At 41.5% G+C, this 13,318-nt stretch overlaps 1 protein-coding gene across 9 annotated transcripts in view; it reads left to right on the top strand.

Annotated features, from left to right (window-relative positions):
• RANBP10 (RAN binding protein 10) overlaps nucleotides 1–13,318 on the top strand; it is a 93,156-nt gene that overhangs the window by 43,797 nt on the left and 36,041 nt on the right. For all 9 annotated transcript variants that reach the window (XR_003256586.1, XR_003256582.1, XR_003256585.1 and 6 more), the window contains exons 4-5: nucleotides 2,800–2,967; nucleotides 11,545–11,567. Coding sequence is in view for 2 of the 9 variants with exons in the window: in XM_026085405.1 (XP_025941190.1) it covers nucleotides 2,800–2,967; nucleotides 11,545–11,567 (191 nt within the window). In the remaining 7 variants the exon portion in view is untranslated. The remainder of the gene's footprint in view (nucleotides 1–2,799; nucleotides 2,968–11,544; nucleotides 11,568–13,318) is intronic.

Below are 13,318 nucleotides of genomic sequence, written 5' to 3'. Positions count from 1 at the left end.
TGGATATGTAAGCATTTAACTACTTAGATGTAAGTGATGCAAAGTTACTATTAAATGGAAGGTTTGTGATGCCAGGAATGTTTTGTATGCAGAAGAGTTAAAAGTTTGTATTTGGACTGTATTATTAACTAGCTTAGGTGATAAACTGATAAGAGTTATCATCTAAAGTTCCCAAACAGCTTCACTGAAGAAGTTTATTTATACACATGTAACAGGTCTGTGTTTGGGGAGACTAAAATAATAGAGTAGTGATAGCAGCCTTTCACAGACCAACAGCAGAGAAAATAAAGAGACAGTAGAAGGGAACCATAGTGCTAAAAACTTAATATTTCACTAAATAGTCTTAGTGAAAGCTTGACAACAGACTCTAGGGTCCTTATCACTTCCTCCTTTGTTTTTGGCAACCCAATTTGGCATCATTTTTGAGCTTGCTGAGAGTGCTGTCTGTGCCATTCTTCCAGGCTTTATGAAGATATGAAACAGGACTGGTGCTTGTTTGGAGCTGGCGCTAGCAAGAGGGAGCTGACTGTTGGGACATCTAAGTCTGTTACTGTAGAGGCATTGGATTTACTGGAGGAAATTATTCGCCATTTATAGATTTTGCTTCCCTAAGAGCCCTTCACACCTTTCACCCCAAACTCTGAGATTCAAAATCTTGGGACTATGGCATAATTCAGTCTTGCTCTAATCCATGACTTTGCTGTTGGCATTCATGTGGTGTGGTGCAATAAGCAGAGGGTCTTGGGTGTGCACTGAATGTCTCCTGCTTTTCTGAGAAGCAGTGAGCATGTGTGTGCTCTGATGGCAAGCATTCCTAAGCCCATGTAGCTGCTCACCATTCAGGGGGATTAAATTTGCAGTGCCCTCATGTTTTGTATGAAAATCATAGGTCACAAAAGTGCTCCAGCCCATCTTCACAGGTGGCTTCTCCTCTCTGTGGTTTGCAGTGTATTAAATCTTTTTTTGCCTTATTGCAGGATGCACATGTTCTACTTTTTAACCCATCTACTCTGATGGTTCTTCCATTTCTTTTGTAGTCCCTTTACCAAAACTATTGCTCCACATTTAACTGTAGGTGGTCAAAACACCTTCTTTGGCTTCTGCTTCTGTTTGGCACGGTCTGCCCAAGGATCCAGCCTGATCTGTTTACAGTGAAGGTGATTGTTAGTATGTTGTGTCTGTCCATCTCAAGCTTTTCAATACCAGTTCCTCTCTCTACCAAACATGGTTTTGATTGTGTAGTTTGTAGGAATGCTCAGCCTTCTTCTGCCCTTACTTTCTGAGGTTGCTCTCAAAGCTTTGCCCTTTGAGATTTCAGGCAAGTCTGGAGATGGCTGTGTAGTTGGCATCTGTACAGCCTCCCAGCCCTGTGAAAGGAGTCTTCTCCTTCCATGAAACAGGCATCGGGAGTGTGGCAGAAGAGAACAGAGACCTCCATACTGCTAGACTGCAAGACCCCTTGAAGGGGAATTTTTTGGGGGGGTATAGCTTTTGCTTGGAAATATGCTGGAGAAAAGAGTGAGTGAGAGTGTCAAGGTTGTTTCATTCAGCAAAGCAAGTCAGGAGAGAAAGATCCATGAGAAACTGCTTAGTGGCTGTGCAGAGTGCCTTCCTCCAAAGAGCTGTACAAGATCCTGATTGCTCTTGAAGTCTTCCTGTAAGACAGGGTGTGTTATGCCTTCTTAAACTGTGTGAGAACAGAACTGTTTCTCATGACTCCCTACCTGCCTTAGCTGGTCTCCTAAGAGAAGAAAGTATAAGCCATCTTGAGCAGTTATGGGAACTGAACTTGGCAGGCATGGGTTAAGGGATTTAAGTGGCATTCACAGAATCACGCTGTGGCCCACAGTGCTGGGAGGCATTGTGCTTTCTCTCATCTGCAGGAGGAAAATGAAACAGAGTCCTGAAAAGAGAAGACCACTGTACAACCTGAAGAAGACTTCAGCTTTTAGTGGATGGATTAATAGCTCTTCTTTGCAATGGTTAGCAGTTATACTTGCATAGAAGAAACTCACAAAAGAATTTGGAATAGAATTGAGATAGAATAGAACAAAATATGGAACTCAGAATAATGGAATTACTGTAAGATGTAGATGAGAGCAAGAAGGCAGGGAGCAATCACTGATCCCAACTTTAACCCCATACCCAGTGTTACTGACAAAAGAAATAAAGGTATTGGTGTATTGTGAAAAGTTCCAATTGACCATTAAGAGTTACGTTTTAAGCTATCTACAGAAAGGGTGCTGTTGTTGCCCAAAGGAGACACAGAAATCTTTATAAACTGTTAGAAGGGAAATAAGAATCTGCGAATGCAAAAATTACCCCTAACCTTTCTGTTATGCCTGTGAACAGTGCTTGCAGGCACAGCTGCAGTTGGCTGAGAATTGTTTTATTAAATGGTTTTGCTGGAAAATTCTGTTAGTGGGAAACACAAACGTTTTGCAAAGAAGAGTTTGTTTCACCCCATGCAAGATGAATCAGAAAAACGATTTTGACATTTTTTAAAACAAGAAATCTTTATCTTATCAAAATGACTTTTTGGCAATTTATTCTTTTTATTATTTTTGATAAATGGTAAATGAGGTTGAAACATCAATGATGTGTTATGATTGATGAAAATTAGTTTCAGTTTTCAATTATTGGTCTATGAAAATTAAGATTTTTAATCTCTGTTTCAACTCAGAATGAATTGGGGGTGGTAATCAAAATCTCAAATTTCCTACCAGAAAGTTGTGTCCTGAGAGCTGTCATTTTTCTAAACTAGCTTCATTGTTGACCTGTTCTTTTTTCTTTCTGCAGGGTGGGATAAACATTCGTATGGGTATCATGGTGATGATGGGCACTCCTTCTGTTCTTCGGGGACAGGACAGCCCTATGGTCCTACATTCACAACTGGAGATGTTATTGGCTGCTGCGTCAACCTTATCAACAATACCTGCTTCTACACGAAAAATGGCCACAGTTTAGGTAAGCAGAGAAGGGTGTTCTCAGGAGAAAGGTGCTCCTGCCCTGCTCTCCCTGCCGTTTACTCTACTACTTTACATGGGTTTTAGCTGTTGTCCCACATTTGTGAGTAAGATTTAAGAAAAGGAAGAGAAAAGAACACTCAGCAAAAGTCAGGAGTTGTAAGGTGCCTCCAAGACATGAATACTTCTAGCATGTAAAGTGACTTCTATACTGCTCAATTTCTTGAAGTAGGTTAGGATTGCATTCCCAGCTTCTGCTCCTTTCTTCTGCTACTGCACAACCGGTGCAGCTCGGTTGGATAATACAGTTAATGGCTGGCAGCAAGGAAATACAGAAGTGGGAAGTTTAGTTAGAACTAACTACAAAGCCACTGTGTCATTCAGTGGCTTTTCACTTTTTAAAGGGACTTGTCTATCTTTGAGCTCATTGGTCCAAGTAGTCTCAAAGCTAGACATTAATTCAGTATAAGATGTCTTATACTGAAGCTAATCTGAAGCACTGATATATAATTTGGTTCATTCCACAGCCATTTCAGTATTTCCCCTGAAGTTAAGGAATTTCAGATTTTGCCCAAATGAATATCTCACAGATGTTTTCCAGGCATCCATTGTATCTGATTTGTCTAAAATAGTAAGTTGTAGCCATTTGTATTTAAAATGTCTTTCCTTTGTGGATGACCCTCTCCCCCTCCCCCCCCCAACGGGTTAATTCCCAGTCATTTGTTTTGTCACTGCAGTGTATTTTGATAAGATGATCTCACTTTCTGAGCGGGAATTCATTTGGTTTGGCAGGGGGAAAGCATTCCTTTCCTTTGCTTCTCCTTGCTGCATCAGTTCTACTTGATTGAATTCAAGGTGAAGAAGCTGGTAGAAAAATACCACATTCAAAACCTTTATCAGAAAAAGAGTTGTTTTGGGTGACTGACTGGGCAGAAGGAAGGAGTGGGACTGGAGAGCAGTGTGTGTGCAGCCTGGATAGTGCATAAGTTTTAGTGAGCTCTTGGCGGGAGAAGGAGCAAGCTATGTTGCAGGTATATCGGAGACATGGATCTAAGATGGAGAGCTTTTTTCCCCTCATATCTCAAGAAGACTCCTCCTTTTGAGGCAGATGCAAAAAGGCCTCAAGCTCATGCAGACAGAATTTCTTTGGAGATTGGTTTTCAGTTTTCCTCTGATTTCATAGTCACCATTTGTTAATAGGTGAGGAGATTGTTGGCTAGAAATGAGGCACATGAGTTCCCAGAAACTTTCAGTGTTGATTTGGTAATAGTGAATTCAGCAAATAGTTCTAATGCTTTGCGACAGGTCAAGAGGTCTCAAGCCCCAAATGGAAAAAAAAAAAATTCAAGCATCCTTTGAGATTTGTTTTTAACATTCTGATATTATAAATGGAACCCTCATTAGAAGCTGCCTGGGGAGTTACTCAGAATTGAGAATGTTTCTTTAGGAATCTGGTCTGGCTTCTTTTCTGAAGTTATAATTATTTGTCAGCCAGACCAGGTGTGATGCTAGGGGACTCTTGATGCGAACTTCTGGCTTATCAGCTGGCAAGACCAATCACAAAGGGTGAGAAATCATTTGTAGTCCATGTATTAGTGAATTGCCCAGATTCTAATAGCTGGATTATTTTACGTTTAACTCATAATCTGTGGGCATTGACCTCATCAGTCCTGTGCTGGGAAGACCAGCAGAGGTGTGAAAGCAACAACTGGTGAAGTAGAACAGGAGCTGTTGCTTAGGAGTGAGACAAGTTCACCATGCAGCAGTGTTTAAGATGCTGAAATAGTTGAAGAGATTTCACAAAATCTCTCCTTTTAGTTACTGTCCTTGATTTTGAGTGTGTATAGTGGTTTGTGTTGTGCCACTTACTTTGGCTGTTTTCCTTTGTTTGAGTGGGTGGTTTTCCAGCTTCACGGGTTTTTAGCCTGACAGTGCTGTTCCTTTCCTCCACAATGAAAGCACACTAGCCAGGAAGAAACCAGGTCTTCTATTTAATGCATACAATTTGTTCATTTGAAATTTAACACCTTTTTAGTTGCCAGAAGTTTGCAGAGTAGAGAGGATGTCAGCTGAAATTCTCTGGGAATGCTGACACTTGGTTTACTTTAATCCATGCTGTTGTTACAGCCATGTAAGCCGTATTAAAGCCATGTTGTCTGGGCAGATGTAGCCAAACAAAGAGAACAGTTTAGTGACTTTTGTATCATTTTTCATTACTACAGCCTCCTGATTCTTTGCCTCAGGTTCTGCTCAGCGTTTTGTTTTGTTCAGGACATTTGGAGGTGTTTGCCACAGTGAAATTGCTTAGTCTTCCTTTCTTGATTTTTAGTGCTCCTTTTCTTTCAAAGATAGTTTTCTTTGGTGGAAAGCTTGTGTTTTCTAATCTGACACTGAATGATCCCATGGAGGGCAGCTTACCCCAGCTATGGGAAGGAGTAGGAAAGAAAGGGAATTAAATTACATTCTGCCTACAGAACAACAGTGGATTATTGGAGTCATTGTCTCCTGGGTATCCTCCTCTTGGACTTTTCAGATGTAGTGGTATGAGACATGATATGTATGAGAAAATTATAGGTGGGAGAGGCTCCTGAACTTTCACAACTCGCTCATTCATTTACCAGCTCTTCCTTCAGCTGTAGTGGGACCATGATTATGCTCAGGAGGGATGATGTGTGTAGAAGAGAGTGTAATCGAAGTACTGGGGAGTAGCAGGCTGTCAATCATTGCTGTGCTGATCCCCGCAACAGCTGCTGGAACATTTTACTGTCTTCTTACAAAATCAAAATTAAAACTTCAGCCAGAAAGACTGTTGTTAAGGGCCAGGAGTGTCTATTTTTGCCACTAATAGAGAAACACAGGGTTCAAGAGAAGAAGTGCTTCTCGTTCAATGCTGAGGAGAGCCTATCTGAGCACTGCATAACCACAGATACCAGTCGCGTGGCTGTGGCACAGCTTCTCATTGTCACCGAACAGAGTAAATGTGAGGGGGGAGGTGAGACACGTGTCAGCAGAGGATCCAAAACCAGAAGGAGGTAGGAGCAGTGATTTACTTGGAAGTCAAGACCCTTTGTGCACTGGTAGAAATATCTTCATGAAGATCTTGAACATTTCATGATGCTTAACACTAAACTGAGTATCTCATTTCTGTGTTGTGTAAACCCAAGATTTGTCAGAAAGGGGATGAATGTGCTTTTCCTTGGTGTTCCCTGACACAAAATCTTTAGCCACTGAAGCTGTATATATCTCCTCTCAGGAAAAGAGGTCATTGTGTAATTTTGCTATACGTATCAAAAATATTTATGAGGTTAATAAGTCCCTTTGTGATGCCAGTTAGTTTGAAAGCAGGGTTTTGGTGCCCTGCCTCTGGGCATTTGAATGTGTCTTACTTTTAAGGGAGATGCTGTAGCTTTACTCTTTCCCTAAAGAATAGGGCAGGATGGTATTCTCTCTTCAGCTTTTTCTTTCTCTCCTCTTCATCTGTTGTTTAGACTCTCCCCTCCTTTGTTTCCTTTGCAGTTTTCTCCTGTTTCTTAACTATGACCTTCCATTGTCTCCATATTTTTCCATTTAATCAGATCTATCAGGAGCACCATATAAGAACTGTTGGCCTGGCCATTGCAAACTTTGGATGTTCTGGTTGGAGCTAGGTCTTGAACTTTGTTTGTAGATGTCACAGGGAAACTGTTTGTTTTAACATCTTACATAGTCTTAACTCTCTGTTCTGTGAAATGTCTTGAATATCTTCTTTTGGCTGCTGATGAAACACTTTTGACGAGTTCTAAGCAGAGTCATGGCCAGAAAAAAAATGATGAGATGTTGCTAGAGTGTGAATTAAGAGAGACGGGGAGAAATGTAAGAAATGTTGGTGCTCCAGCTATTAAGCAGAGTCTGGGAAGTAGGAGATGATAAGAGAATGTGACTGCTACCGGTTTCTGGTTAAATGGATGAGTTTGCTGAAGGACTGCTGTGTGAGTGTTTCAGTTCTCAAACTTTGAGAGTAGATCCTGCTGAACTATGGACCAGCAGGTCTGTAAAAACAGCATGCAAGGCTCTGAAGTCCTGGCATAGACAACTTCATGTAGTCTGTGTGATTTCTAGTGCAGGTACTTGGAAAGACCAAGTTAACCTGTAAAGTAAAATATTCATTCTGCAACCAGTTTAGAGACTAACAGGAATGTTGGGGAAAATGAAGAAATCTGTTTGTCATAGAGGCTCACAAATGTGCTTTCCAGCTTTGCTCAGGTTTAACAAGTTGAGTGTCCTCCAACATGGCTTACAGAAAGCAAGAGCATTGGGAGGTTTAAAACAAGACTTTATGGATGAACTAAATTTAAAATGAATGGAAAATATCAAACTTGGCTGCAGCCTAATTCCTCTGTAAGAACAGTTTTACCAAGTGGCTTGATTGGATGGTAATGTTTCCAGGAGTGTGTAGGGATGTGTATGTTTAATAGTGCTTCTCCTCAGCAGCAAATTGTAGAAGTATTCAAGTATTTCATGGGTTGACATATCCCAGTCTACTCTTTAAGATGCCCATCTTGATGAATGTATTGTTGCTTATTGCAAACCATCAGCACTGCTTTTGGGTTCCCTGTACAATGGTTACCTAAACAGAAGCCAGAGGAGTACCCTGTTATATACCAAGTGGAATGTTATGTTGTGGCCGATCACCCAGGTGCATGTTGTCTGGTGCAAATTTAATTCTGAAACATACTGTGGAGAAAATGGCCAACTGTGAGGCAGACAGGATGATTGTTGCTGGGTGGAGGCTAGAATTGGCTGGAAGATCCCCAAGCTTTTATGCACAGGGATGCATGCAGGTGTTTGGTAGTCATGGATTGGTGAAGGTCCTTTGATTAGATGGTAGGTGGAAGTGGTGGGACGAGGGATATATATAGCTTTGCTCATTCCCCTCCCCCAGATTAGGTCCATATCTGTCCTGGAACAACCTGCCTTGGGGTGTGTGGAGAAGGGAATGGGCAGTCTTTGTTAAGTTTGTCCTCCTGGGAACTCAGTGCCTGGTCACACTGTCTCCTAGCACTGAACCTTCATGTAAAGTTAATGCTTTTTTATCACTATTACGCTGATCAGATTAACATCATGGACTTGCAGGAGATGCACTTTGTACACCCTCGCTCTTGCTTCCTGAGCTCTTGAGCTGTCCAGTTCTTTAGTCTTTAAATTCCTGAAGTTTGTTACTTTAAATTGAATCTGAGCTTTGGAAGTGTTGCAGAAACAGAGTGCAGTTTAAATTCAATTCCATTCAAATTCAGCTAACTAGTTAAAGCTGTGATTCTTTTACTTTCTGCTGTTGACTTTGTTGGATGCAGGTATGTAGAGGTGCAGATTCTGGATGAACTCTCTCTAAGCAGACATATTTGTGCAGCAGATTTCTAGATCTGTACACTGAATAAAGCATTTATTGGTCTTAGTTATGGAATAGAGGGAACAAAACATATAAATCCCTTAATTTAAAGGTAGTGTGGAAAGTTTATTTAAAGAATCATGTAATAATTTAGTTTGGAAAGGATTTCTGGAGGTCATCCATCTAACCCCTTACTGAAAGCAGTGCCAACTAGATTAGGTTATTCAGAAGCTTCTCAGGTTTTTACTGTCTTCAGGAATGGAGATCCCACAGTCTCTCTGGTCCCATTTCAATGTCTGACTACCCTCATGTTGAATTTTTTTTCCTGATATCTAATAAGAATTTCCCTTGTTGCAACTATTTCCTCCTGTCTCCTGTCACCAGGCACCTCTGAGAAAAGTCTGACTCTGTATTTCCTGTACCCTCCCATTAGGTAGTTCTAGGCAGCAATAAGATCCCCCCTTTACCTTCTGTTCTTAAGACTGAACAGACCCATTTCCTTCAGCCTTTCCTCATGTATCATGTGACTTGAGCCTCCTGACTGTCTTGGTGGCCTCTGCTGGACTTGCCTGTCACTGTCTTTCTTGTATTGGGGAGCCCAAAACTGAGCATGGTACTCCAGGTATAGACTCATAAGTGCTAAACAGGGGAACTAATCCCTTCCCTCAGCCTGCTTGCTACACTCTTACTAATACAGCCCAGGATGTCATTGGCCTGTTTCACTGCCAGGGCGTGTTGCTGACTCCTGTTCAACTTGTGCAGTGGGACCCATGTCTTTTTCTGCAGATCTGCTTTCTGTCCATTCAGCCCCAGCCTGTCTTGTTTTTGTCCTGTTTTTGTGGGAATATTCCAATCCGGAGGAAGGACTTTTTAATTGCTTTTGTTGAGCTTCATGAGGTTTGTGCTGGGTCATTTCTCCAGCCCATCAAGGCCTTTCTGAATAGCAGCCCTGCCTTCCAGCATAGTGACCACTCTCCCAGTTGGTATCATCTGTGAACTTCCTGAGAGTGCACTGTGTGCCATTGTCCAGGTTGTTAATAAACATGTAAAACAGTAGTGGCCTTAGTATTGATCCCTGAGGGACACCAGTTGGACTTTGTGCTGCTGATTACAACCTTTTGATCCTGGCAGTCCAGCCAATTTTCCACCCATCTTACAGTCCACTTGAAAACTGTATGTTTGCCCATACACTTGATGCAGCTCCAGATGTACAGCTACAGAAGTTTTCTTGGGAAAGCTGGGCCACCTTTAACTCTGAGGGTTGCTGGGGGCAGAGGACACCGGTAGACTGCAGAATCAAGGAGATTAGCCTGTTTTAAGGATAGAAACACACTTTCATCCAGCTGAATGAAACAACTGTGAAGCTTATGCCTGTGGTGGGGGGATAGCTGTGAAAAACAAGTTTGGGGGAGGACACACACAGTGTACAGAAGGATAAGTGAGCAGACAAAACAATGTGATTGGATGAGAGAAATGGTTACCAAATATTTTTCTCAATCATATATTCAACATCACTTGTATGTTGATCCTAAATTTTTTGTTTGGGTTGTAGAGAGGGTATTCAACAGACAAGCTCTGAACTGTCATTATGTTAACTAACCCTTATTGACTATTGAGTCACAGTCCAGGATTTTTTCTGAGCATTTGATCTTAATTCTGTTCTGTTTCAAATATTGATTATTTGTTTCCTACTTTGACTCCTAAAAATGAATTTAAACTACCATTTCAGGCTGCTGTGGTAATGTTATGTTGCAACTCTTGGTTTCTGGCTGAACAGTGCTCAACATAAATAGTCTTAAAATTAAAAACAGGGGGTGGTATGCTCTTGCTTCTGTGCAGGCTACAGTGCATCTCACTGTGACACAAAATGAATTCCTGTGTGACTGCGAGATGGGATGTATGTCAGAACTGGTTATACTGGTGTGGATACCAGCCTTCCCCTGACTGGGGCAGGAGGAATTGATAGGAGCATGTGTGGGGGACTGTGGTTTCTAAAACATTAGTTTAAAACATTAATTAAGCTCAACCTGGTAAGGTGAAGAGTGCATTGCAACAGTTTCCCCTGTGCTGTCCATGAGAGTAACTCAAAGATGGTGGTGTTACTCAGTGGCTGCAGGTGTGTGTTACTGACCTTTGGGGATCCCTGCCATTTTATGCCTTTACAGCAAGGTAGATTACATTACTGTGTAGCCATCTGACACACCCCAACCTCAGCCAGTGACCCATTCTTTCTTAATATTAACTGTTGGGTCTCTCTGTCCTCTCAGCAGTAGCATTTAGTCCAGTGGCAATAGATCTTGCTGAAAGCAGCTGTTATTTCTGGTATATTTGCTTGGGGTTGCCTTGGTGCAAGGTGGCTGATTTGTCTCGCCATACTGCTGCCCAACTGCTGGATTTAACATAAGGTGGATGGCAGGGCACACACCATGGGAGAGGGAGGAAAGGCACCATCCTTTTAAGTGGTAGCTCACATCTAAATCAGATGGAAAGTATTGCAAATCTGTACCCTCAGGCTCGTGTAGGAGCTCTGCAAACTCCCAGTGGTAGCCTCGTTATGTTTGTAGCTGTGAGTGTTTTCCAGTACCTCTGGCTGCAAATCTTTTAGCAGCTTTAGGCATCTGCCTCTACTTAACTGATATCTCTTTTCTGCTGTGTCAAATGGAAATAAAAAGGGAAACCATACACTTTTTCCCATCTTTTATATTTGTAAGAGCATAATTGAGGATGAAGCTGTTCTTTGCACATTATTTCTCAGAAGGTGTTCCAGGATGCAGCTTGGGCCTGTTGCAAGGCCATTCCCCAGCAGTAATGCAAAACATTTAATGTTCATACCTATCTCTGGCTGGTAAGAAGAAGTAGCTGTAGACCAAACCAAAGCAACATTATAGTATCTCTCTTTCTAAAACCAAAGTGAGTCTTGAAAATTGACTTCATAGTAAGAGACGGAGAAGCAAAGAAAAGAGGAGCTGCTTTTTGGAAGCTCAAGCTATTGGGAGAGATGTCTGAGAAATTCAGGCTTTTCCATGAATCTTTTTTCCAGATTGCAGAGGAGAAGGTTGGGGAGGGAAGTTGCTTCTAAATATGAGAGGTGGTGAAATGCAGGGTCAGAGCTGATTTAGTGAAATGTACTAACTTTTTGTAGCATGTTAAGGATGTAGCCAAGTAGGGAAAAAATCCTTTGTCTTTTTAATTCTAATATTTTTCCCCCCACAGGTATAGCCTTTACAGACCTCCCTGTAAGTACACCTATTTTCAGTATTTTAACTAAGGATGCAAATAGAAGGGAGGGGGAAGAGTTTGGGGGTGCGATATATTTTGTCTGATGCCCTGTTAAAATGGTAACACACATTAATGAATGATATGGATGAAAGTGCTCCCTTTTCTGAAACTTCGTAATTCTACAGCTAGGTGTGCAGGCTGCTCACAGGCCTCCTGTCCTCGCTCACCACCAGTAGGAATATATAGCACCTTCTCCTGGAATTAAAGCACGGATTCACACTTCATTACAGGTCACTGTCTTCCAAATGCAACTTTGACTGTGGGGAACACAGTACGCCGTTCACTTGAGATTCAGCATATGCAAAAACACTTGAGTAGCTGCTCATGTCCTGTCAGCAGAAAGCACAAAAATGCCTAAGATATTATTGTCTACTTCTTCCTTTCTCGTCCAAATCTTACAGCAATGGAGTCCTTCCTTTTCCAACATGGTGGTTAGGGAAGGGTATTTCTGTGAAAGAAGTTTGGGGTCAGCAGGCCATGGCCTGCATGCTCATTGCAATGGTTTTTGACAAGCCTCCAGCCATGATCAGTAACCAGCTCATGGAATTGCTACAGGAATGTATTCAGCATCCATTCAGGGTTGATGGTTTTTCCTCTGATTCACCAGCCACTATACTGAATTGCTCTTGAATGCAGTTAAACCAGCTGAGATTATACCAAGCAATAACATGCAGTTGGTTCTTACAAAAGCACAGCTTTCTCAGTGGTAGCCAGTGGGTTGTGGAAAAAAAAAAAGGTTGTTCTTTTTCAGACCAAAGGTCTGCCTAGACCAAGGATCCTGTCTATAACAGGAGCAGGTGTTCAGAAAAAGAAGATAAAAACAGTTTAAGCATTTAGCAATCCACTGAGTCCATTTCTCTTGCAGTGACACATAGAACTTCTTGGCCCCCAGGCTGCATTCCTGTCTTTGTATTTAAGAACACTAAATTAATTTCCTCTGCAGAGCTTCTTAGTCTTCATAACTGATTTATGCTTTTGTCCTCCACAGGGATCAAGTTTCATGGCTGACTTCTGTGTTGTGTGGAAAAATACTTGCTTTTCTTTGTTTTACACCTCTGTGAAAAATTTTATTTGTTGCCTGTAGTTTGTGTGTTGTGAGAAATAATGAATAGCACTCCCTGTTCACTTTCCCAATGTGATTTATGGCTTTACAGATCTCTGCCATACCTCACTTGGTGTCTGTCCTGAAGGAGTTCCAGTTATTTAGTTTGCCTTTGTAGAGAGAAGCCTTTCCTGTAACTTCTGATCGTCTCTGATACCCTTCTCTTGACCCCTACTAGTTTGAATGTAGCCTCTCTGAATTAGGGGTGACCAGAGTTGTGCTCATGGCTGGATATTTGGGCTTGCTGTTTTTTATGCATAGGCATGCTGATTATTTACATTTTGTGTTCTGTTCCTTTCCCAATGGTGACTAACGAGCCCCTTTTATTCTCATTGGACAATGAGCTGAAGCTTTTACAGAGTTTGTCCATAGTAACTTTCACGCTGTTTCCTGAGCAGTAACAAATAGTGGTAGTTTTCCTGGTAGTTTTCCTCCTTTGGGAAAATTGTCCATTAATTGCTACCCTTTATTCCTATTATTTCCTACTTATAGGAAATTATTGGGGAAATTCTTTCTTCTTATCCCCTGCCCAATTAGTTTCTTTAAAAAGCTATTGGTAAGCACCCTTAGCAAAAGCATTTTGAAAATTCAGGTACACTCTTATCA

This window comes from Apteryx rowi, unplaced genomic scaffold (genome assembly GCF_003343035.1).
Source record: "Apteryx rowi isolate R43461 unplaced genomic scaffold, aptRow1 scaffold_668, whole genome shotgun sequence".
NCBI classification, from domain to species: Eukaryota; Metazoa; Chordata; class Aves; order Apterygiformes; family Apterygidae; genus Apteryx; species Apteryx rowi.
Note: the sequence above shows the minus strand (reverse complement) of the source record. Positions and strands in the feature narration are given on the sequence as shown.